Here is a 22,768-nt window from a genome sequence, read left to right on the forward strand (position 1 = left end):
CCAAGCCACAAAGAAATTTGGGGGTGTCATTTGAATTTTCACCAGGAATGGTCTCCCAACTTTCACTAGAGATGAAGAAAAAGCTCGTCTTTCAATTCTGAAGAGAAGAGGAGGAATTAAGAATCAACCTTGAACTCCTATCCTAAGGCTTAAACTCCCAGTAACCTCGAATCTTAGATCGTCTTAGACAAAAAAGGTGCAAAAACTCATCTATCCTAATGGTATCTCCGTCATTGGCTAACATCCACATTAATCTTTTCTCGTCCTTTTCCTTTAGAGCATAGTGGATGCTCCAAGCCTTATAAGGGGTAGACGGGGATGAAACCTCAAGAACTCCTCAATCCTCAGATGAGGACAGACCCATTTCAAGCTCGCTAGATCTAATCTCCTTACTAGACATTATCGAAGTTTGGGCAACTCCTACTGAATGGTAAACTAAAGGGAAGAGAAAAGTATAGGGGCAATCTCTCCCTATAAAAAGCCCAAAAAAGCCCAACCCTAAGACATTTTCTACCTATGGACTCAAGCAAACCACACAGGTGAGCAAGGAAAAAAGAGATAGAGGGATAACTTGTTCTAACCAAAGAAAAATCCACCATGAAAAGATGAAGGAAAGAAGGGAGATTAAGAAAAGGACTAACAAGAAATGAGAGGAATATCTAGGAAAAAGAAGAAAGCTTCAGAGAAACGAAACGCCCAGAAAAAATAACGCATCAATAAAAAAAGAAGGGAAAAGCACAGACCAAATAGAAGATCGTGTGCGAGAAAATCGAGAAAAACTGACATGACGAAGTCATCTTGACCGTACACATGTCACATGGCAGACGAAACATCAACTCGCAATAAATGCGTCGAACACGGAATACAAAGCAACGGGAAACTATGTTCTTATCTTGTCTTATATGACGGAGACACGAACATGGGGGCAGCTGATGAGTAGAAAAAATAATAAAGCCGTCATTATAGAGTATGACGAACCAAGGGTGTGTTCCACATTCATTACAAGCATTTATGACAAAAGAGTAACGAATGGAGCAACAATAACAAAGAAGCTGTACACACTAGAGCACCCATTTGTAACGTACTAGCCGTTGCGCATAAATACAGAGATTCATTGCCTTTTAAGGCAATGAACAGCTATAAAAGAAAGGGGAAACAGAATCAAAAGGTACACATAAAATTTCATCCAGAAACTACTCTTAAGTCAAATCCTCTCTCAAAACTTCTTTTTGACTTAATCATTGGTGGGTTTTTGGCAAACACCACACCAGTGTATTCTTTTCCCAGTTTGAATCTTATCGCAGGTTTTACATTAGCTACGTATTCAACTCACTTCGTCCATCGGCAGGGACGAGGAACTCAACTGCGGACTTTTTGCATCATATATATATATATAGAAAAACTAGAATTTCATTAAACAAAACAAAAAGAAATTACATCATTTGAGATAGCGTATTCTAATAAACAAGGACTCTCCTCAATCCAAGTAACATAATGCTTAACACCTAGAGCATATTTTGCTAACAAATGTGCAGGTACATTCCTATCCCTACGAGTATGAGAGACCTCAACCCCACGAAACTCATGCGAAAGAGAACAAACAAGGGCTATCGATGAAGGAGGATGAGAGAAACCTGTAATAGCAATTACAACCACCTATAAGTCCCCTTCTAGCATAAACTCTTGTATACCTATATCCCTAGCAAAGAGAATTCCTTCCTCAAGCGCTTTAGCTTTAATCTCTAAAGGACTCAATGGTTGCTAAATATTTTTGCTAAGTGTAGCCATAACCAACCTTTGACCATCACGAAAAACAAACACAACCCCTACCACATGTTGTGATAGAAAGATAGCATCATCCACATTTACCTTATACGAAGGAGGAACAGGTGGCCTCCAACCTTGAACACATACAGGTCCAGCAGTGTCAACCTTAGAATTGGCTTACTTAAAATTTGATACTAACATTTCACACTAGTGTAGAACATCCAGCCCAGATTTGGGTCTTCCCCCATGCCTCTTCTCATTCCTATTAGTCCATTTAACCCATGAAATAGTCATAGCTAATTCCATAGTGTCATCACCATTTTGTTGAGTGAACATTAAAAACCATAGAAAGTCCATGAAATCACCAAATAGGATACTGCTAGCAAAGTTGAAAATAGATTTTAAAGCCCATATATTTGATGCACACAGAAAGAACATGCTCCACCGATTCAAAAACTATCACAACACAAACCTCACATGTATCATTTTCAATAACCCCTTTTCGCCTAAGATTAGACATGGTAGGAAATTTTTTTTTGTAGGCACCGTGTTTTGTTTTTTCATTCTTGTTTTTATTTATTTTAAATAGGACTGCAACATTGACTTTTATACATGGGTAGGACTCTTGGAAAGTTTATAGGACAAATTGTGACAATGTGTTTAGAAGAGGAGAAATGCTACGTCCACAATATTTTCACAATACTTTTATGTTGACGCCCGGCCCCGATCGACTAGCAAAAAGATTGCCGTCGCCATGCCTTCGTTCGACCATCCACTGTGGTGATAGCTTCCTCGTGCGTGGCGCCCTGTTGGAGGGCCCCTCTCGATAATCTGTGTGCGTGTGATCGTGCGGAGCTTCGGGTGCTCTCTCTCTCTCTTTCTCGGTGGAGGAAGGTAGGTCTACCTTTGGCGTTATGGCAGGAAGCTGGGCCAATTTTTAGGTGATTACCAAAGGTGAGTGGAGTTGCCATCAATCATTGGGTTTTTTCTAAAGTGTGATTGGTCACCTGTTTATAGTTGATTTTATTACCAATCCTAAGCTAAGAAAAAAGGCATTTTTCCTAATCTAATGTGGATGACAAAAAATCTTGATTGTTAGGTCCAGAAGTTTGGTTACGTGTGGGGAAGGTGTTAGGCACCCCACAACGCTTGTCCAAGGACAGTCTTTTGTTATGATAAAACCTTAATTTTCGGAGACTAGTAGTAAACATATGATTTCGGCATTGGCTATCGGGGATTTGCATGAATGGGAGCTTTGAGGTTTGGCTTTTGAAAGGTCATGGTCCCAATCTATGCTTTCCTATGGCATTCGAGCCGAATACTAGATTTTCATGGCGAAAATCTGGCAATGTGTCACCTTACTTTCACAGCGAAAATTCAGCATCGCTTTGCCTGAGCTGACATAGACTGTGATGATCCCATCGAAAGAGGGAAGCAAGTATATATAAATACATCATGCATAATGCAAGCACACAGAGCAGGAAAGTAAATGCCTACATCCTTAGAGCATGACCTAAAATATAGGTGCAGGAAAGTAAACAAGGGTCGCTATACTCTAGAGATGAGGATGAATGGTACAAGGCATGATATACCTAATACAAACCATTTAAGAGAGAAATGGAGGAGTAAGGAAGTGGTTTAAAAGAGTACATAACCAAAGAGAAAGGCTAAACTCCTAAACCTACTGAACACAGCCGCTTGGCTTATCTACATGCTTACGTTTGTGCCCTTTTTGCTTGCACCTGGGAGATCGTGCCCTAACTCCATGCGGTCTCGCTCCCTGTGTACATGCAAAGGCAAAGACAAGAAACCGGTAGACAAGCAATAGAAGGAAAGGATGCAAAGGGTACGTGAGAGAGGCATAAAACAGATAAGCATGATGAGATGGCAAGCATTGCAGGAAAGCAAGCAAACAAGCAAAAAGGCAAACAAGCAAGGAAACGAGCGTCTGTGAGGGACAAATGTAGGTTTGGATCGAATGTCCATAACTTCATTGTGTTGAAGCATGGATGACACACTAGCAAGCAAGACTCAAATATGGACATGTAAGCAAGTGTGTAAAGATGCATATAAAGCTAATAGGTGACACAAATAAGCATGGCAAGCATATTGTCGCATGGAGCAGAAAAGGGGAAAGGTATGCCCGAAGCAACCGGCATCATGGCGATGCGTCCCAAGTGGTTGCATCCAAACAGGGCCTCATGGGCGTTGGATGTAACCACATAACCACACGACTGCTACGGGCGTCAAGTATGTCAAAGTTTAGAACAAGAAAGGCTAACCCAAGTATAAAGCATAGAAGCAAGCAAACATAGACATGCAAATAGGATGATCCAAACCCTTTTATGTGGGCCTTGGTGTATGGACGATGACAAAGACCACAGGGTCTAGATCGGGTCTTAACCACTAGGCCAAAATACAAGAAAGAAAGATAAAGCGACAAAAGGGCTACAACAGCACATGGCATGACAAACATAGCCTAGGTCTAGGCACATAAACATGGCATGAAGTGCACAAGCACATGGAATATAGCAAAAAGCATGAAGAGAACATAGATGTAAGCACATAGGCATGTGAAAACATAGATCTAGACACATAGGCATAGAAACATGCATGTAAACATATAGACATTTAGCACATAGACATGGAAGGACATGAATCCAAGCATACAAGCATGTGAAGACTCGAATATAGGCATAGGAGCATAGAACGTGTATATAAACATGTAGATTTAAGCAAGACATAACCATAGACATGATATCAAGCATGTGAGCATTTATCCCTAACATCAACATAGAGCAAAAAGGGGAACAAAACATAGAAAAATATGGCATAAAACCCTAAGCATGTAGATCTAAACATATGAACATGTGGAAACATGGATCTAAGCACGAAACATGACATAAGACATAATCAACAAAGGGATTTAAGCTAGAAACACAAATAAAGCAAGAAACATGCTAAAGAAAGCAATAAATCATGTTATTCAAGCAAAAAGAGCAAGATAATTGCTAGGAAAAGATTTAGAAGGTTAGGGTGTGGATGATACCAAAAAACTACATCCACATCCTTAAACCTCAAATCCAAAGTATAGAACCAAGGGAAGAAAGAATGGGTATAAGAACAATACCTTGTGTTATTGGTGAAGAAAGAAGAATCAATAGGCTTTGATATCTTTTTTGGGTGTTTTTTTTGGGTGTGTTTTTGGTGTTTGAAAGAGGGAAAAACGTGTAGTGAAACCAGGCAGAGAGCAAAAAATCTAGAAAAATGTCTGGTCCTCTGGTTTGAGGGGTGCCTGGGGCTATTTATAGCCTCGAAACATATTACAAGGTGGCTGCCCTTGAATGTGTTGATTTGGCCACCCTTGGAAAGATTTTGGCTTCTTGTTTCCAAAAAGGTATGGATCTTGAAAATCCAATGGTCGGATCAAAAGTTATGACTCTCGAAAGTTTGCGATGCATCAATCGGTGTATCATCCTGGTTTTCGTGATATCTGAGCCGTTGGAATGAGAATTTGATAATCTTCACAATGGTATTGGTTTCAACCCGTTCTGATAATCGTATCAAAATTAGGGTTTTCGGGCCCACCTAGGATTAACTTTAGGTTAAACTTAGTCAAAGTTATTAAAAATCTTTGAGAAGCTCAGTTTTGATGTAAAACTATGAAAAATGTTGTTTTGAGAGAGTTTGGACCTTGTTTGGCCTTCGATTAAACTTAGGGCTAACCAGGGGCATTTTGGTCATTTTAGCTAAAAAGGCACTTCGGGTGCTCCAATGCTCGAACGGGTTGCACCACATCGTTTTGGATGCTCTCGCAGACCCGTGGAGAGAAAATGATATTTTTGGATTTTTCAGGGTTTGACATGTAAATCGAGGGCGAACAAAATACGGTATTAACATTTCAAAACAAATCCTAGATGGTAGGCTATTACAAGCTTTTACTTGGCAAGAAAGTAATTTCAGTGGTGGATTCAAATTAAAAACCATAACAATTTGTCATCTAAGACTTGTGGTGAATATGTTGTGAAAATATTGTGGACATAGCACTTCTCTTAGAAGATAGCTAAACATTGTATTTACTATTTCCAAAATCTTCTCTTTCAAAGTTGAAACTTTGGCTTTATAGTGTATTTGTAATAGGAGTGTTGGGACAAAAGCCATAGCGATTAGTTTAGACGGTGTATCTGAGTAGTTGTCTTATTATACGGTGTTTTTGGGAATGAAAAATTATGTTGGTTTAGGATTGTAAGTATGTGTTAGATATGACACATGACATAGCGGAAAAGAAAATTAAGGATTAGATTTTTGCTATTATATATAAAGATGATAGATGAATGTTTGATTTTTGAGTTTGAGAGTTGTGAGTAGCCTTTATCAAACTTAAAATTCTAATCTATATATACTATAAAATCGATGCCCCTGACCAATATTTGACTTTTTTTAGAGTTCTCACATTTTTACAAAACAAAAACAAAAACACGATAAAGTTTTTAAAATAATATCTCTTCTCATCTCTCACGCTAACATCTCCTTCCCCCAAGCCTAAAACTCACCATTTCCTTACCCCAAAATCAAAACCCAAAACTCAAATCCTCCCACTGCTACCTCGCCACCACAAATCATCGCCACTACATCGATTTCTCTTTGCCTCTCTAGCCTTGACATCAACAGCCTTAACTTTTTCCGATTCTGACTTTGACCATGTATTTGATGGTCTTCATGACTCCAATTGAGCTAATTTTGGTGTCCTTGGAAAGTTCTGGATGTTTAGCTTTTAGAACACTAAACAAATTGATGCATAGGTGCTGTGGTGCAGTAAGGTAAGTGAAGTAAGTCATGCATTCACATGAACATGCATATGGTTTTACCATGAGGATGAGTATGAACATGCTTGGTTGAATGATGTGTTTTTGATATTTAGATGCCTATAACATGTTGTTTGATTGCTGCCATGTTTATGTTTTTGCCTTGAATATGATATATTGCCATGTATGATAGATGTATGCTAGAGTTTGAGATATGATGAGATGAATGATAGATGTATGTTAAGGTTTGGGAAGAAAGTGCCATGTTGTATGCTTAGATGTACGCTAGTGTGTGTGTGAGTTTAGAATGATAAATGTTGAATGTGCCTTTAATAAGATTAAGACGTAAGACATAATTAATGGAAGCCGACCTACGGATGGGATGGGGTTGGGTGCCTAACACCTTCCCATCCCCATACCTAAACTCCAAACACGTGCTCTGGTAGTAAATAAGTCCTTCCACGAAGGGCGCTATATTTATGGTTCCTAGACCTAATTTAGGTGGCGACTCTATTTTCCTTCTCAACTTTGGTCCACTTGGCCAAGGCGTACCCCCTTTTGTTGCGCCCACTGTATGGTTGTTTTGGTATAATCAAATTGAAGTTGTTATTATGGTATGAACAAATTGTTGTAATGCTAAACCTGTGTTCTTGACATTATGTGGTTATGCTAGTTGAGTATTAAACCATGACACATCTCACATTTTATAGGTGGTGTGAATAACAACAAACCAACTTCAACACAGCTTCACACACAACACACAATTAAGTAACACTTCTTCTATTACCAATATTTAGTGATAATGAACATTACCTAAGTAGGTAAGTGCTATTACAATGCAAATCCATCAACAACATTGCCATAACTAATTCTACTAACTAATTAACTACTTCATGGCAACCTCAATCTCTTCACTCCAAATTGCTTAATTGAGCCAAAACAAATAAAAACATAAAATAGCAAAGAAGAGCCATGACAAAATTAGTACAAGCCTACACATTCTCTCTTTCTAACGAGCAATTATGGCTTTTTCCTTAACTTTTGGATAGACAACACGAACATTTCTCTCTATCTCCTTGGCTTTGGCTTCCATTTCTAGAGCTTTTTTTGCTATTTGCCTAGCTTCATCTGCCATTTCCTGAGTTACCCTTTGCCTCTCATTTGCAAGTTGGATAGTACTCTAAAGCCTAGATATCTTTTGAATAACCAAGGGCACAGTTTCATTCCCACGATTATAGATTGGGTTATCCACCCAATCAAAGAAAGGACACTTTAGACCAACCTTTTATTGGCTACAACCCAAGAATCTCCTCCCAAAATTCTCAAGCGTCAAACTTGTTCTCAAAACACATATTTGCTCATTACACATATGGCCACTTGAACCTAGGTAATTACCATTAGATGAAGACATTGCAAAAGATTAATTGACAAAAACTTCAACAATTGCTTTCTAGGTATTACAACATGTAAGGTATCAACAAATTCACCATTTTCATATCATACAATCGCAGCTATTTTGAAAAAAATTCAAAACCTAAAAGAAGAACAAACATACACACTTGGTTTTTATTTGCTTGTACTGCAAACCTAGCTTCAATTTATTAAAAACGCGAAAAACTTTACAGAATCAAGCCCAATAACTTCAAACAATGGAGATTCGAATGTAGAAAACATGAGTGGTCACTCTCGTGAAAATATTTTGAGAGAGTGAGTTTTGATTTGTGTTATGTTCTATTTTGGGGTTAAAATGTGTTTTTCTAACGTCATAGGCAGAGGTGGGTTATAGAATATAAATAGAGCTTACTTTAGGTGGGTGAAGTGATACTTTTCAAATCACAGGAGGGCAAAGTGATTTTGGACTAAATTATAGATGGGTTTACCGTAATTACCCATATTTTTAATGAAAAATAGCCTCTGAGCACGCATTCATGCAAGTGCTCAAAGGCTCTTCTATTTATTTATTTATTTTTGTAATTTAAAATAATGTTCATATCTATTTTCTAACCAAAAAAAAAAAAAAAAAACCTAGGTTCTTATAAAAAAACACGCTAATTTAAGAAAAAAAGGGTACCTCTCCTTTTTTTGTTTCTCTTTCACATTTTTTTTTTTGTATGTGTTCAACTTTATCAAAAATAAAACCAAGTTGATATAATCTAAAAAAAAAAGTTAGAAAGTGTAAGGAGGGGTGGTGCCTAATTTTGTAGGATATGGAGAAACGTAGTGAAAAAAACTATTTTTTTAAAAAATTTACCTAAAATTTAGGTATTTTATTTATACGTCCATGGCTTAAATTGCTTAGAAGCTCCTTAAAATACTTAACCTATAGCCGCGACTTAAAAACATGGCTGTAGTCTAAGTTTATAGCCGTGTTTATTAAAAACGCGGCTATAAATTAGCTATAGCCACATTTTTTGTAAATGTTGCCGGATTGTCTTTTTGGTTTTGTTTTTATTTAAACATTGGGATGTATGATCATTTTTGAACCAAAAAAATGAGGATTCCAAATAGGGGAAGCTTCTTAATAGTAGTATAGATATAAATGTCTGTTTGGTAGGTGTGTTTAAAAATTAAAAATTGTTATTTGAAAATATTTGTGAAAATATATGTGGATGAAAAAATACGTTGAAATGCATAAAATATTATTTAAAAACTGAAAATGATTATTTGAAAACACTCACCAAACAGCTCCAAACATCTAGGAGACTTTCTTCTTAAAAAGAAAAAAAAAAAAAAAAGCACGTCTAGGAGACTTTAGTACTATTTTTGTTTTGTTTTGTTTTGGTTTCAGGAACTTTAGTATTAGTTGAAGAAACTGTCTGTAACGCACGGAATTAAATTAATACAAACACTCAATTTATGTTTGTTGAAACTATTAAAAAAAAAAAAAATTTATGTTTGTTGAACGAGGAGGAAAAAGGGTGCACATTCGGTGTTTAGTTATCCAATTGCCCATATTGCCCTCTCCCCTCACCTCACCTCACCTCACGTCACGTCAAAGTGTGAAACGACTTCCGATTGTGATCTTATTTCCTTTCACTCCGATCTGAAACTCAGAGAGAGAGAGAGAGAGAGAGAGAGGTTTTGCGTTTTTGGGTTGAGACTCGAGTCGAGAGAAACAATGGGTGCCTTTATCAAGCTGGACGATTCCCCTATGTTTCTGAAGCAGGTACAAGCCCAATCGGACCCTCTATCATATTTCTATTTTTTTTTTTTACTATTTCTATACCTGACTTGTTATAGAATCAGATTCTATATTTAATCTATTGGAATTGGATTCCACAAAAATAGAAATCAAGAGGTTGTATTTAAGGTTTTTTTATGGTTGAAATTGCCGAACCCATGTAATTTTTCTTTGTCACTGTCTCTCTTTTTGTATTTAAAGAAAAAGTGTCATACTTCTTACTTTTTTTACTTCTTTCATTTTTCCATTATGGTCAGGTATATACGCTAGAACAGACGACTGATGTATTGAAAGATCGCTGCCAAAGGCTATATCAAGGGTCTAAGAAGTTAATGTAAGTCCCTCACCTATTCGCTATATACTTCATTCACAGTAGCATAATCTATGATTAGATTATGCTACTGTGTTCCTACTAGAAATGAGGTTTGATTTAACGTATTTTCTTTTTAATGGTAAGTTACACACTGGCTCTTGAAACCATGATCCAACCCTTCACATAGGACTTATAAGGGGAGGAGGTGCCAATTGAACTAGAGCTCATTGACGAGGTTTGAATTAATGTTGTAGAAAAAGTGAATTGAATTGGAGTGCTACACTCTAGTAAAACAATAAGACACCCTGTTACTTTTTTTTTTGGTTCTGCTGGTAGGCTACACTCTTACCCATAAAGGTCTTGAACTCATGACAGCCGTCACTTACTAGTGGATGAGTTTTGGTTTGAGTTCAAGCTTATTGGCAGCTTTTCTTGCCTTACATTTTTATTTCTTGTTCTCACACAATAGATTTTCATATTTGTTAAGTATTGGATTAAGACAAAATGGAAACATACAGCTATTCGATTTGTGGACTCTTTTTTTCTGTTTATTTGGAGCTAGATGGGTTATGCTGAGATCAGTGGTTTAGTTATCGGTGTGTTGGAAGGGCGTTTGGCAAACAATATGGTATTGAAATTTGGAAGGCAATTCCTTCATTCTTTTATAAGTAACAATAATTTTATTGAAATTTTACAAAGAATACGAAGGCTATAACTGATATGTGCTAGCTATATATTCCACAAGTTCTCCTATAGATGATTAGGGATAGGATTCATCTATCAATTCATACGTTTTTTATGGTCTACTCCCATCCAGTAACATCCAATAGAGAAGAGACCCAACAAATTGAGATTTTATTCTCCTTATAGATAGCTCTTACCCCTCGAAAGTCCTATTCCGCTTCCTTTATGATTGCCACATCGGACAATATGAGATTATGTTCTATACTCTACTTTTAAAAATTTTCGGATTTGTTTGCCAACATTGCAGCATGCCTTTCATTGTTTCCGGATCACCAATTTTTGCATTTCACTCCAAAAGCTAGAGAAACAAAATTCCATCCATTCGACAATGTAGTAGCAAGTGGTCAGTGTCTTCACTGCTTGTTTTACATATGCAAGACCTATTCACCATGAAAATTTCCTGTTTAATTAGATTGCCCACTTAGAATTTTTTCCTAACAATTTTTTCCCGAGTTTATTTTCCGGTATCAAACACCAAAGCCACTTCCCCATCAGAGCTTGGTTAAAGATTGTAAACTTCCTAATACCCAAGTCTGCATTAGCAATAGGAGTAAAACCTATCCCATCCCACCAACTGATGATTGAACGCATCTTCCAAGCCCAATTAACAAAATTACCAAGAGAGCACTAAATCCATTTTGAAAAAATATGCTGGTAATCTGAAAATTGTTATAAAATATATATATTTTTTATTTATAAAAATCACCATGATTACCAAGACAGAGAGGTGAACCAAACCATGTGGTTGCAAGGCTAAGGTGTCTGTACTGGCATTGACGTTATTCATGATGACATCATCAGATAGATGCTGATGTCAACATCCCTTATTATCTGACAATTATTTCCAGATGCTTCTAGGCTTGGATCGTTACATGCTTTGATACTGAATTAAGTCGTAAAATATGAAGTATGAGAGAGAGAGAGAGAGAGAGAGAGAGAGAGAGAGATTTAGAGAGTTTGATCGAGATCGAGATCGCTCACCTTGGCACATATTATATTAGACTGATATAATGAGATTACAGAATACCCTTATGTTAATACAGAATATTTTGTCACTGAGAACTATAGGGCTTTTGTGTTGTTTATAGAATTCCCATTCCCTACAAATATGAAGCCCCTCTCAAAATGGAATGACTACACCACAATATTTTTCAGATGGTGAATCCTCACTTATGTACATTCAAGAAAGACCTGAAAAAAAAGAAAAAAAATCATTCAGGAAAGACTTCTGTAACATCTTAAATTAAAGAGTCCACCTTATATTTGTCATCTCCTGTTAGCAGTTGCCATAAGGTTTATCCTTTGCCCATAACCTCTCTCCTTTTGTAGATTCATTATCTTATTTTATTAGGGGGCAGAAGGAAACGAATGTTTTTCAATGAACATCCTATTTTTCCTACGATTATTATTATTTTTTGATAAGTATTTGTCCTACAATTATTCTTTTATTTATTGTTTAAAATCCATGTGAAAATGTTTGCACACATTTAGAATTAAGGGTGAAGACATGGCAGAGGAAAGCTGCTGATTTCTTTTTTTACTTTTTTACAGGGCAGCTCTTGGAGAAGCATGTATTGGAGACGAAACCTTTGCAGATTCATTAGAAGCATTTGGTGGGGGGCTGGATGATCCTGTTAGCGTATCAATTGGAGGTTGTTGAGATCAATATTTATATTCTTATTTTTTCTTCCTCATCTCTTGGAAAATGGTTAGAAACCCATAGGTGCTTTGATAACAAATAATAAAACAATTCTCTATAACATAAACAAAATCATTATATAAGCTGTAAACACTAAGAAAATTCTGTTTGTTAACTATTATTGTTATCTACTACTACTCAGGCAAAATTCAGACCCCTGAACTTTTACTTAATTGCATCAATAACCCCTGAACTTTTACTTAGTTGCACATTTATGTATGGGTTCATAAAAGAATGAAATGGAATAGATTTGTTATAAAGAAATAGAATGGAGCGGAAAAGAATGAGGTATTATTTTTCTAGTGTGTTAGGGAGTTTATAAAAAGAAGGGAAGGGAAGGAAATGAAATGAATATAAACTTATACTCTTATGCTCATATATTTAATTTTTTTTAAAGACATTAGGATAAGAACATTTTCCCCTTTAATTAATGTGGGGAATAGATAGTTCCGCCACGTTTGGGAGGATTGTGTATAAGGAAATGGAATGTTTAGAGGCATGGTATTCCTTCCCACAAAACTCCCAAACAAAGGAATATATGGAATATTCAATAAAAGTTCATTTTAATCCATTTCTTTCCCTTCTACTACTGAGAAGTAGCAAATAGGTACTTTTTTTTCAGTTTTTTTTTTTAATTTATTTTTTATTTATTTTTTTTAAGGTCAATGATGGGAAGCGAACATGCTTGTAACTTGGCCACTGAAGGCCCATTTTTTCCCAAGTAATACCATTTGACCAATCTCACTTTAAGCATTATTGATTGGGAGCACATTAGAGAATGAGTTACTAGGCTTCCAATCACAACCAATATCTTCCAATCTTGGTCAAATCGATGTTGCACTGATTGAAGATATATCAAGTTTGTTCCCATTCCCTAATACTTGAGATAAATTAGATGGTATTATTAGGGAACAATTGGGCCCTTTGGTGTTCTTTACTATGTGACAAGCACCTTGTTATTTTTTGCTGTATTTAACAAGTGCCTTTCACCAAAAGTTACAAGTTGCGGGCTCGAGTTCTAAGTTTGAGGTTGCTTCTAAATGGGTCCTTTAATTATGTAAACTTACAATCTACACCATCGGGTTGGGTATTAACAAAATATGACTGAGCCCCTTTGTCAACTTTCGGTAGATTCTTGCTGTTAACCCGCACACCAAAAAAAAAAAAAAAAGTATTAGACAGAAAAATAGAAAAAACATCATTTTTAGGTTGGTTAATAGAGAAAATTTGATGGACCATAATGGAAGGGGCGCATTTACATCATTGTAATAGTCAAGGGTGTAAAATGCAAGTTTTGAAAATCAATGGTCTTATTTAGAAGTAACCCTAAATTTAGAGGGTTTATAAAGTGAATTTTTAGCATTGATATAAAGTTTGAGCAAATTGTAGTTTCCCTCTTAAGCATAGGGCCGTTGCAATATCATCACTTTAGTTTAAAATGGAACAATGCCCCTCTTTATCTTTTTATATCCCCTCCCTTAGTATTTTCCATCAAATTAATGGAAACTTCAATTTTTATTTTTGTGAAAAATGTGTCCAGACCAATACATCAATGACCTTAATACCCGTCAATAACAAACACATCCCATGCATAATTTGAAGGACCTTCTTTATGCATGTGACGTGTTTGTTTTTGGAGGGTATTCATGCAATCATTGTGCATATGATGTGTTTGTTATTGGAGGGTATTAAGGTCATTGACCTGTGGGTTTGGACTTTTTTAAAAAAGAATTGATTTTTTGGTTAATTTGTTGCAATACTAAGGGAGGGATGAAATTGATGAAGGACAAATTAGGGAGTTTGTCTATGTGTTTTTGTGGTGGGCTTAGGGTTAGGAAAGAAGAAGAATTAGAGAGAAATTTAGGGTGTTCACTGCTGTATGAATAGTAACCATGAGAAGAAAGAAGAGAAAAGGAGGAAGAACCAACAAAGGCTAACGTGCTTATTGCTCAAATACAATAATTTTAATAAGACACTACCTCTTTTGAATACATTGAGCACAATATATAAAGATTTTTTCTTGTACTAGTAGTAATAATACTCCTACTAGATCTAAAACTTTTATTCTTTAGAACACTATTAGATTGGATGTCTATTGTAGAAAGTCATTCTATCTCTTCAATTTATGATTTGATGGATGCCTATAATTTGTGTTCTTGATTGTATTGATTCCTAGCTGTATATGTCGTGTATACCTGGGTGACTCTTTTTTAATGTTTGAATAAAATTTTTATGACTTACCAAAAAAAAAAATACAAAAAAAAAAAAAAAAAAAATCCTACTAGTACTAGGATTCATAGTTTGACTAGTAAACAAAACCTAATTGAATTAAACCAAAGCCCATACATAAAGAACCATAATCTAAAATAAGACTTATTAATAAAATAAAACCCATGGTTCATACTATGACCTATACGTAACAATTGTAAAATTACTAAAATACCCTTGACTCTAGAATAACTAAATAAAATATTAAAAACCTAATTAACTACCATGGACACTTATTCTTGGGCTTTTCCTTAGCCTTAGACTTCCAAAGAGGATATTCTTTCTTGTGCCATGCTATGGTTGTGCTATCAGAAGTGCAATTGCATCTGCATTTGCCTATACTTAAGGGGGATGGGGAAGTGCAATAAAAAAAAAACCTTGTCTCTAGAATAATCAAATAAAATATAAAAAAAACCTAATTAACTACCATGGACACTTCTTCTTCGGCTTATGTTTTCTCTATATTCTCTCTCTCTTCCCTTCATTAGATTTCATCTTTCTCATAAACCAAACAACCACTATCCCCACCATCACCACTACCACCACCACCACCACCACCGTCAAAACCCATCACCTCACCACCATCACCATCAAACCCACAACCATCATCACCACCACTACCTCTCTCATAAACCAAACAACCACCATCCCCACAAAAATCACCACCACCACCACCACCACCTCTATCGAAACCCATCACCACCACTATCACCATCACCATCACCACCACGGCCATCACAATTACAACCCACAACCCATCACTAGCACCACCATCAAAACCCATCACCAAACCACCACCACAAGCCTTCACAAAACCCAAATCAAATAAAAAAATCATTGCAAAACATAACTAAAAAACCTCATCACCCAAATCTGAAGAAATAGAAAAAAACCCAAATCTGATTCTGAGAGTGAGAGTGGACGAAGTGGTGGTTGGCGGCATGGCATGGCAAGGCAAGGACAGCCGATGCTGTCTGAGAGAGAGAGAGAGAGAGCAAACGTGAGGTGAGACTGAGGTGAGAGGAGAGAGAAAAATGAATAAAAAAAGATAGAAAAATTATAGCATGTGTATCCGTACCATGCCAATAGTAGAAGTGTACTGTAGCAAATGCCAAATTTATTTGGCATTTGGAACATCTGTTGTTGGTGGGTTTTTGGTGTTTGGTGTGCTAAATGCTAAAAATTTAGCATTTAGCACACTTGATGCTAATGCTCTAAAAGACTAATTTGCTATAATTTGTTTTTGGTTTTGGTAAGTGGTACCTTTTGAACCTGTATTGAATTTGCTAATAATTAGTATAAGAGGTATTAGGTCCAACTAAATGAAAATTTAGGGGGTGTTGGTGCATTTTACCCTTGCTATTATTAGTTGCGATTGAGTACTTGTCAAAAAAAAAAAAATTATTGCGATTCAATGGATAATTATGATTAATATTACTGATGTTGTTATTGTTATTATAATTATTTTTCTGATGTGCTTATTTTTTTTTTAATGATATTATTGTCCCTTATTGTCTGAGTTGCAAAAGAATATCATTTTTAGAATTTTGAGAGGATATGTACTACTTTGAATATGTAGATTTTTATCCTTTAATATTTGTTGATTTTTATTTTTAATAGAATATCAAGTCCCAGTTACATGGCAATGGGACAGTTGAGTTACTAATCATGTTCAAAATTGGCTTTAGCAATATTGGAAAATGGAGAATTCCCCACCTATGTTGCTTGCTAATCTGATGATAACCAATGTGAAATTATTCCTTTATTCCAGGTCCAGTTTTATCCAAGTTTATTACTGCATTTCATGAGCTTGCTACTTATAAAGAGCTTCTTCGTTCCCAAGTGAGTCCTCAAACTGCCAATCAATGAAATTGTTCTTCCAAATGTTATTGTATTATGAATATGAGAGATGCCATTTACATTGTTAGTGTAATGATCCCACCCCAACTATATAGATATTGTCCGCTTTGTTACCCATACTCTCACGGTTTTGTTCTCCCCTCAAAGCACACAGCTGTGAGGGAAAAGACCTCTACACATTGAAGGGAGTTCACTCCTTATAAGCACATCCTTATGTGCTTCCTTAGGCGACGTGGGATTTCATGGATTGCAAGCCCACCTTTTGAGTTTCTACAATCCACCCCCCTTACTAGCACGCATGTGGGGTCCACACTTCCAACTAGGGCATGACTTTGATACCATTTGTAATGACCCTACCCAAACTATGTTGATATTGTCCGCTTTGGTATCTATACCCCTCACGGTTTTGTTCTCCTCCTAAAGCATATAGTAGTAGGGGAAAAGACACTTACACATTGAAGGGAGATCGTTCCTTATAATTGCATCCCCATGTGCTTTTCTAGGCGATATGAGATTCCATGAATTGTAGGACTCCCGTTTGGGTCTCTACAGTTAGTATCAGTGGATCCAAAGCATCATTCTTCCTTAAGACTAAGCAATGATAAATTAGTGGTCTAGACACATTTTTTTGCCTTTCTTACTGTTCATATACATTTGTTTTTAACATGCTACCTTTCACCACGAGCTTTGTCTCTTGATATTTGTATTTATTTTCTTAAACCTGATCTTACTGCATTTTTTTTTTTGATAAGACAATAATTTATTATAAGGAAGATTGCTCGAATGCGAACGTCCTTAAAGAATTACAAATGAACGCTCAAGAGGTCCAAAAAATCAATGATAGAACTACAAGACACCCTCAAATTGCCATACAATATTCAAAAATAGTTCTCAAAAAACCATTTTCATTTCTTGCATAGATTGCTCATCATTCTCAAGAGTCCGGTGATCCCTCTCTCCATATGGTCCACATAATGCAATGCAGAGTAGCTTGTCACGTTGCCCTATTACGGTGATGTCCAAACACCCCTCTCCAAATAGTCAACAAATCAATTACTTGGTGTGGCATAACCTAAGGAATCCCAAAAGCTGGAGAAGCCAAAGACCCCATCTTCCTAGCAATGGACGGTACAAAAAGTGCTCGTCTGTTTAACAACTTTTCTTACACATAAAACATCTATTAACAATCACTAGCTTCCGTTTAACAAGTTTATCTAATGTCAGTGTAGAATAAAAAGCTGCTGTCCATACAAAAGATAACAAGAATATATTGTAAGCCATTGAACTAGTGCCAAGTGTTATGGGTGTTTGTTGCAAGTGTTTATAGTGGGTTAGAGGGATATATATATATATATATATAAAATTATAAAGTTTTGCATTAGTAGGTGATGCTATCACTTGTTACACCATTAAAGTGTGATGGGAAGAAGTTGCATCTGTAGGTGATGCTATCACTTTCTATATCTCCTTATTAGTTGAAGGCCAATGCATTTTTACCTTCGCACCCAAAAAAAAAAAAAAAAAAAAAAATCCCTGATTAAAGTGATGGGAAAAAGCTATATCTTTTGTATTCCACTTTAGCTGTGATGATAATACTTTCTTGGAAGTTGACAAAGGCTTTGCAATATGACTCTAGTGTAGATGATAATTTATGTCCTGGATGGTATTTACTCTGGAGTCTGGACTACGTATTCTATAATCTAGGAAATAAGACATAAAAATTACTCCTGAATATACAAAATTGCAGCCCCAATTTGCATTTATGTTATGCTAGTATAAGAAGGAATAAGTGGTAATATAATGTGCCAGATACTAATATGTTGTAAATTCTATTGTTTATTTTAGTAAGTATAATTAGAACTTTCAATAAATTGAAAAGGCAAATTTGCCTATGAGCTTTAGCTCAAATAGTACCTACTCCCTTAGTTCAAATTGCAACACCTCCTTTTGTAAGTGTGAACAGAAAGATTAATTGTATTTCTTCAACTTAATAATCTTATTAACCCTAACACACAGGTTTTGACCCTAACAGTTCAATCTCTTCCAAAATATCTAACATTTATTTCCTCTATGATATATTAATTTCTAGCTTGGAACACAATGCCTCAAATCCCAAGAAATAGCATAGCTTTCCCAAATCCTTAGTTTGGAATGAAGAAGTAACGTCTTTAACTCAGTAATCTGCTTTTGGTCATCATTAGTTATGATGATATCATTAGCATAAACTATAAATATTTTTTCCCTCTCTCAAAAGTGTCAAATAGGCAATTTTGCATTCCAACACTGACTGGCATTGCTAAACTTGCCAAACAACACTCTAGGAGATTATTTGAGTCTATACAAGGCTTTGCGTAGTCTACAAATCTTCCCTAACTCCCATGAGCAACAAACCTAAGTGGTTGCTCTATGCAGACTTCCTCCTGTAACTCACCACGTAAGAATGTGTTTTTGTCATCTAACTAAAATAACGGCCAATCCAGATTAGTTGCTAGGGATATGAAATAGCAAGTAGAAGAAACTGGTGAGAATAGGGTTCAGAATAATCAATTCCATAGGTCTGGGTGTGCTCCTTTGCCACATGAAAAGCTTTCAAGTGCTCAATAGACTCATCAGGTAAGTATTTCACAATTTATACCCAACAACAGCCAACAGTAGACTTTCTTGAGGGAAAAGGTACGAAATACTGGGCACCATTCTTGTGAAGGGCTAACATCTTTTTTCCCGTGGTTGTCTTCCAACCATTTATAGACAGGGCATCCTAGACATACTTAAGAACAAGCATAGAAGAGATAGGGGTGGTGAAAGCACGGAGATGATGCCTCTGTAGGAGAAATAACTTTAGACAGGTGGAGGATGGGATGGAGATGGATCTGCAGGCTGGTAAGAAGGCTCAGTAGATGGCAGCCATCAACAACTAAATACCTGTGAAGGTTTCCCTAAATTTGTGAGGACCATACACCCCTGAAAAAGGCCAAATAAAACCATCTGAGATACGCTTAAATTTACAGGAAACAGAGTGCCTCCCCACTGCTTCCTGTATCATTTCCACCACTCTTGTGTCCCAAAGAATAAGAATACCCCCGGAGGATCCTGCTGAATCTACGGAAAAACCCAAGCAGCAAATTGGTTAGGCTGAATAATTCAGGCCATCCCTTGGGACATGTTCTTCACTTTTGTTTCTTGCAAACAAACAACATCCACCCTCCAACTTAGCTAATTCCTCATTCTCTGACATTCATCCTTGTCATTCAAGCCACCGAACATTCCACAAAAGAAATTTTTTTTTTTGATAGGTAATGAAAAAATTTTATTAAGAAAGAACCAGCCAACCTGAGTACATTGGGGATGTACTATGGGGGCAAAAATCAAGAACCAAAATTACAATGATCAAGTAAAGCGGGAAGGGAAAAACATGAAAAATGTGATAAAGCCACATTCCAAACAAGGAGAGTATGCAGGAAAAAAGACTTAATCTCTAACAAGGGACTGCTCACATCCCTCAAAGCATTTAGCATTCCTTTCTCTTCAAATACACCACATCAAGCAATGCGGCAAAAGGATTTTTTAGCCTCATTAGTTCAATACTTCCCCTGATTCACTTATTAAGGTAGAGTCTAGGCCCATATGCGAGGGGAGTGTTAGAATATTGGTTAAATGATTAAATTTACCATATTCTAACAGTTTAAGCTTTTAAGGACAATCGATAATTTGGGTCCATTATAACAAATACCAAACTAGACAAGCATTATAATTATCACCTCGCAATTCCATAATCCAATCAAGCAAATCAAGAAACATAGGAAACCAAAATATAGAGCCATTGTCTACTAGGATAAATGGATAACACCATCAAATTAATAGAAAAGCAATTAAGACAAGCAAGAGAGAATTGTTTCAAGCAACTGGGCTCGTAAATTTGAAATAGATGAGCAACAAGTTGCGGTCAAGAGGTACTAGTATGTCTTAACAGCGACAAGGTGAGAACAAAGTAATGATCATTATCTCTTTGAATTGGCGCTGTTTCAACCAAGTAGCAACAATATCAGCCTATCAGGTTGATATTAGTTGTTGAAACAATGGGAGCTTGAATTTCTAAAGTGTTAAGTCCTCTGGTTGGTGATAATGATAGTGTGTGGAGTTTAAGATTTTATAGGAAATTCAATAATTGGGAGTTAGCGGCTTCTTACTCCTTTCTTCACTTCATCCAAACTCAGATCCTTAGGGGTGGAGGTTGTGATAGACTTTGTTGGCATCTCAATGGAAGTTGGAAGTTTGACATTTGGTCTTTCTATTATAAGATTCGAAATGTAACTCTTTCTACTTTCCCTTGGAAGGGCATTTGGAAAGTAAAGGTTCTTAACAGGGTGGCATTCTTTATGTGGATAGCAGCTCATGGCCAGATTCTAACTTCGGATAACTTTTTTTAGCCTCATTAGTTCAATACTTCCCCTGATTCACTTATTAAGGTAGAGTCTAGGCCCATATGCGAGGGGAGTGTTAGAATATTGGTTAAATGATTAAATTTACCATATTCTAACAGTTTAAGCTTTTAAGGACAATCGATAATTTGGGTCCATTATAACAAATACCAAACTAGACAAGCATTATAATTATCACCTCGCAATTCCATAATCCAATCAAGCAAATCAAGAAACATAGGAAACCAAAATATAGAGCCATTGTCTACTAGGATAAATGGATAACACCATCAAATTAATAGAAAAGCAATTAAGACAAGCAAGAGAGAATTGTTTCAAGCAACTGGGCTCGTAAATTTGAAATAGATGAGCAACAAGTTGCGGTCAAGAGGTACTAGTATGTCTTAACAGCGACAAGGTGAGAACAAAGTAATGACCATTATCTCTTTGAATTGGCGCTGTTTCAACCAAGTAGCAACAATATCAGCCTATCAGGTTGATATTAGTTGTTGAAACAATGGGAGCTTGAATTTCTAAAGTGTTAAGTCCTCTAGTTGGTGATAATGATAGTGTGTGGAGTTTAAGATTTTATAGGAAATTCAATAATTGGGAGTTAGCGGCTTCTTACTCCTTTCTTCACTTCATCCAAACTCAGATCCTTAGGGGTGGAGGTTGTGATAGACTTTGCTGGCATCTCAATGGAAGTTGGAAGTTTGACATTTGGTCTTTCTATTATAAGATTCGAAATGTAACTCTTTCTACTTTCCCTTGGAAGGGCATTTGGAAAGTAAAGGTTCTTAACAGGGTGGCATTCTTTATGTGGATAGCAGCTCATGGCCAGATTCTAACTTCGGATAACCTTATGCTTCATGGTCGACCTTTGGTGAATCGTTGTTGTATGTGCTGTTGTAATGAGGAATCACCTATTGATTTTTTGTCTTGTAGCTCATTCCTTGTGGATGAATATGCTTCAATTGTGTGGGATTGATTGGGTCATGCCAAGTTTAGTTGTAGACTTATTATTTTGTTGGTATCATTGGCTTAGGAAACATAATTTTGATATTTGGAATTTGGTTCTTGGCTGTTTAATATGGACTATTTAGGCTGAACAGAATTAGTGTTCTTTTGAGAATACTGGGAAATCTCTGGCTTAGTTGTTAGATTTATGCCAACAGACCCTCTTTTATTGGTCTCGGTGTTGGGGTCTCTCGGATTGTTTTGCACTTATGGATTTTCTTTTGTCTCTTAGAATAGCTTAGTGATTGTTTGTTACTTTTTGATTTCTTTTTACTCTTTGTTCACTATCGTGAACCCTATGTATTTTTCTTGCTACTCCATTTTCAATAATATTTTTTCTTACCTATCACAAAAAAAAAAAAAACCCAATGGGAGCTTTGTGCTCTTACCAAGAAACGAGGGAGTATTAGATTTTTGCTAGGAAATGAAGGTTTCAAGTTCAGAGTGTTCATCATCGTGAACACGTTGTTCATTTCATTCAATAAAAGTCTTATTACCTATCAAAAAAAGAAGAAGGTTTCAAGTTTGATGCTGGTCATTGACTGGCAGGAAACAAGGAAGCTTCTAGTTCTTGCTAGGAAGCAGGGGTTTTGGATTCTATTCTGGTCACCAGTGGTTGATTTGGGTTTAGTAGCTTTTAGTGCTGTGAATGGATTGTCCTCAACCTTATATTGTTTTTCATACTTATTTGTTTGA

General features: G+C 36.3%; 1 protein-coding gene across 1 annotated transcript in view; it reads left to right on the top strand.

Moving 5' to 3' along the window:
* Positions 1 to 9,465: 9,465 nt before the first annotated feature.
* Positions 9,466 to 22,768, top strand: part of LOC112020880 (ADP-ribosylation factor GTPase-activating protein AGD4) — a 40,064-nt gene continuing 26,761 nt past the window's right edge. Inside the window, exons 1-5 of the mRNA XM_065776435.1 lie at positions 9,466 to 9,738; positions 10,011 to 10,087; positions 12,362 to 12,462; positions 16,549 to 16,619; positions 17,558 to 17,635. Coding sequence (XP_065632507.1) covers positions 9,691 to 9,738; positions 10,011 to 10,087; positions 12,362 to 12,462; positions 16,549 to 16,619; positions 17,558 to 17,635 — 375 coding nt within the window. The 5' untranslated portion in view covers positions 9,466 to 9,690. The remainder of the gene's footprint in view (positions 9,739 to 10,010; positions 10,088 to 12,361; positions 12,463 to 16,548; positions 16,620 to 17,557; positions 17,636 to 22,768) is intronic.

Source organism: Quercus suber, unplaced genomic scaffold (assembly GCF_002906115.3).
Source record: "Quercus suber isolate HL8 unplaced genomic scaffold, Cork oak 2.0 scaffold_133, whole genome shotgun sequence".
Taxonomy (NCBI): Eukaryota; Viridiplantae; Streptophyta; class Magnoliopsida; order Fagales; family Fagaceae; genus Quercus; species Quercus suber.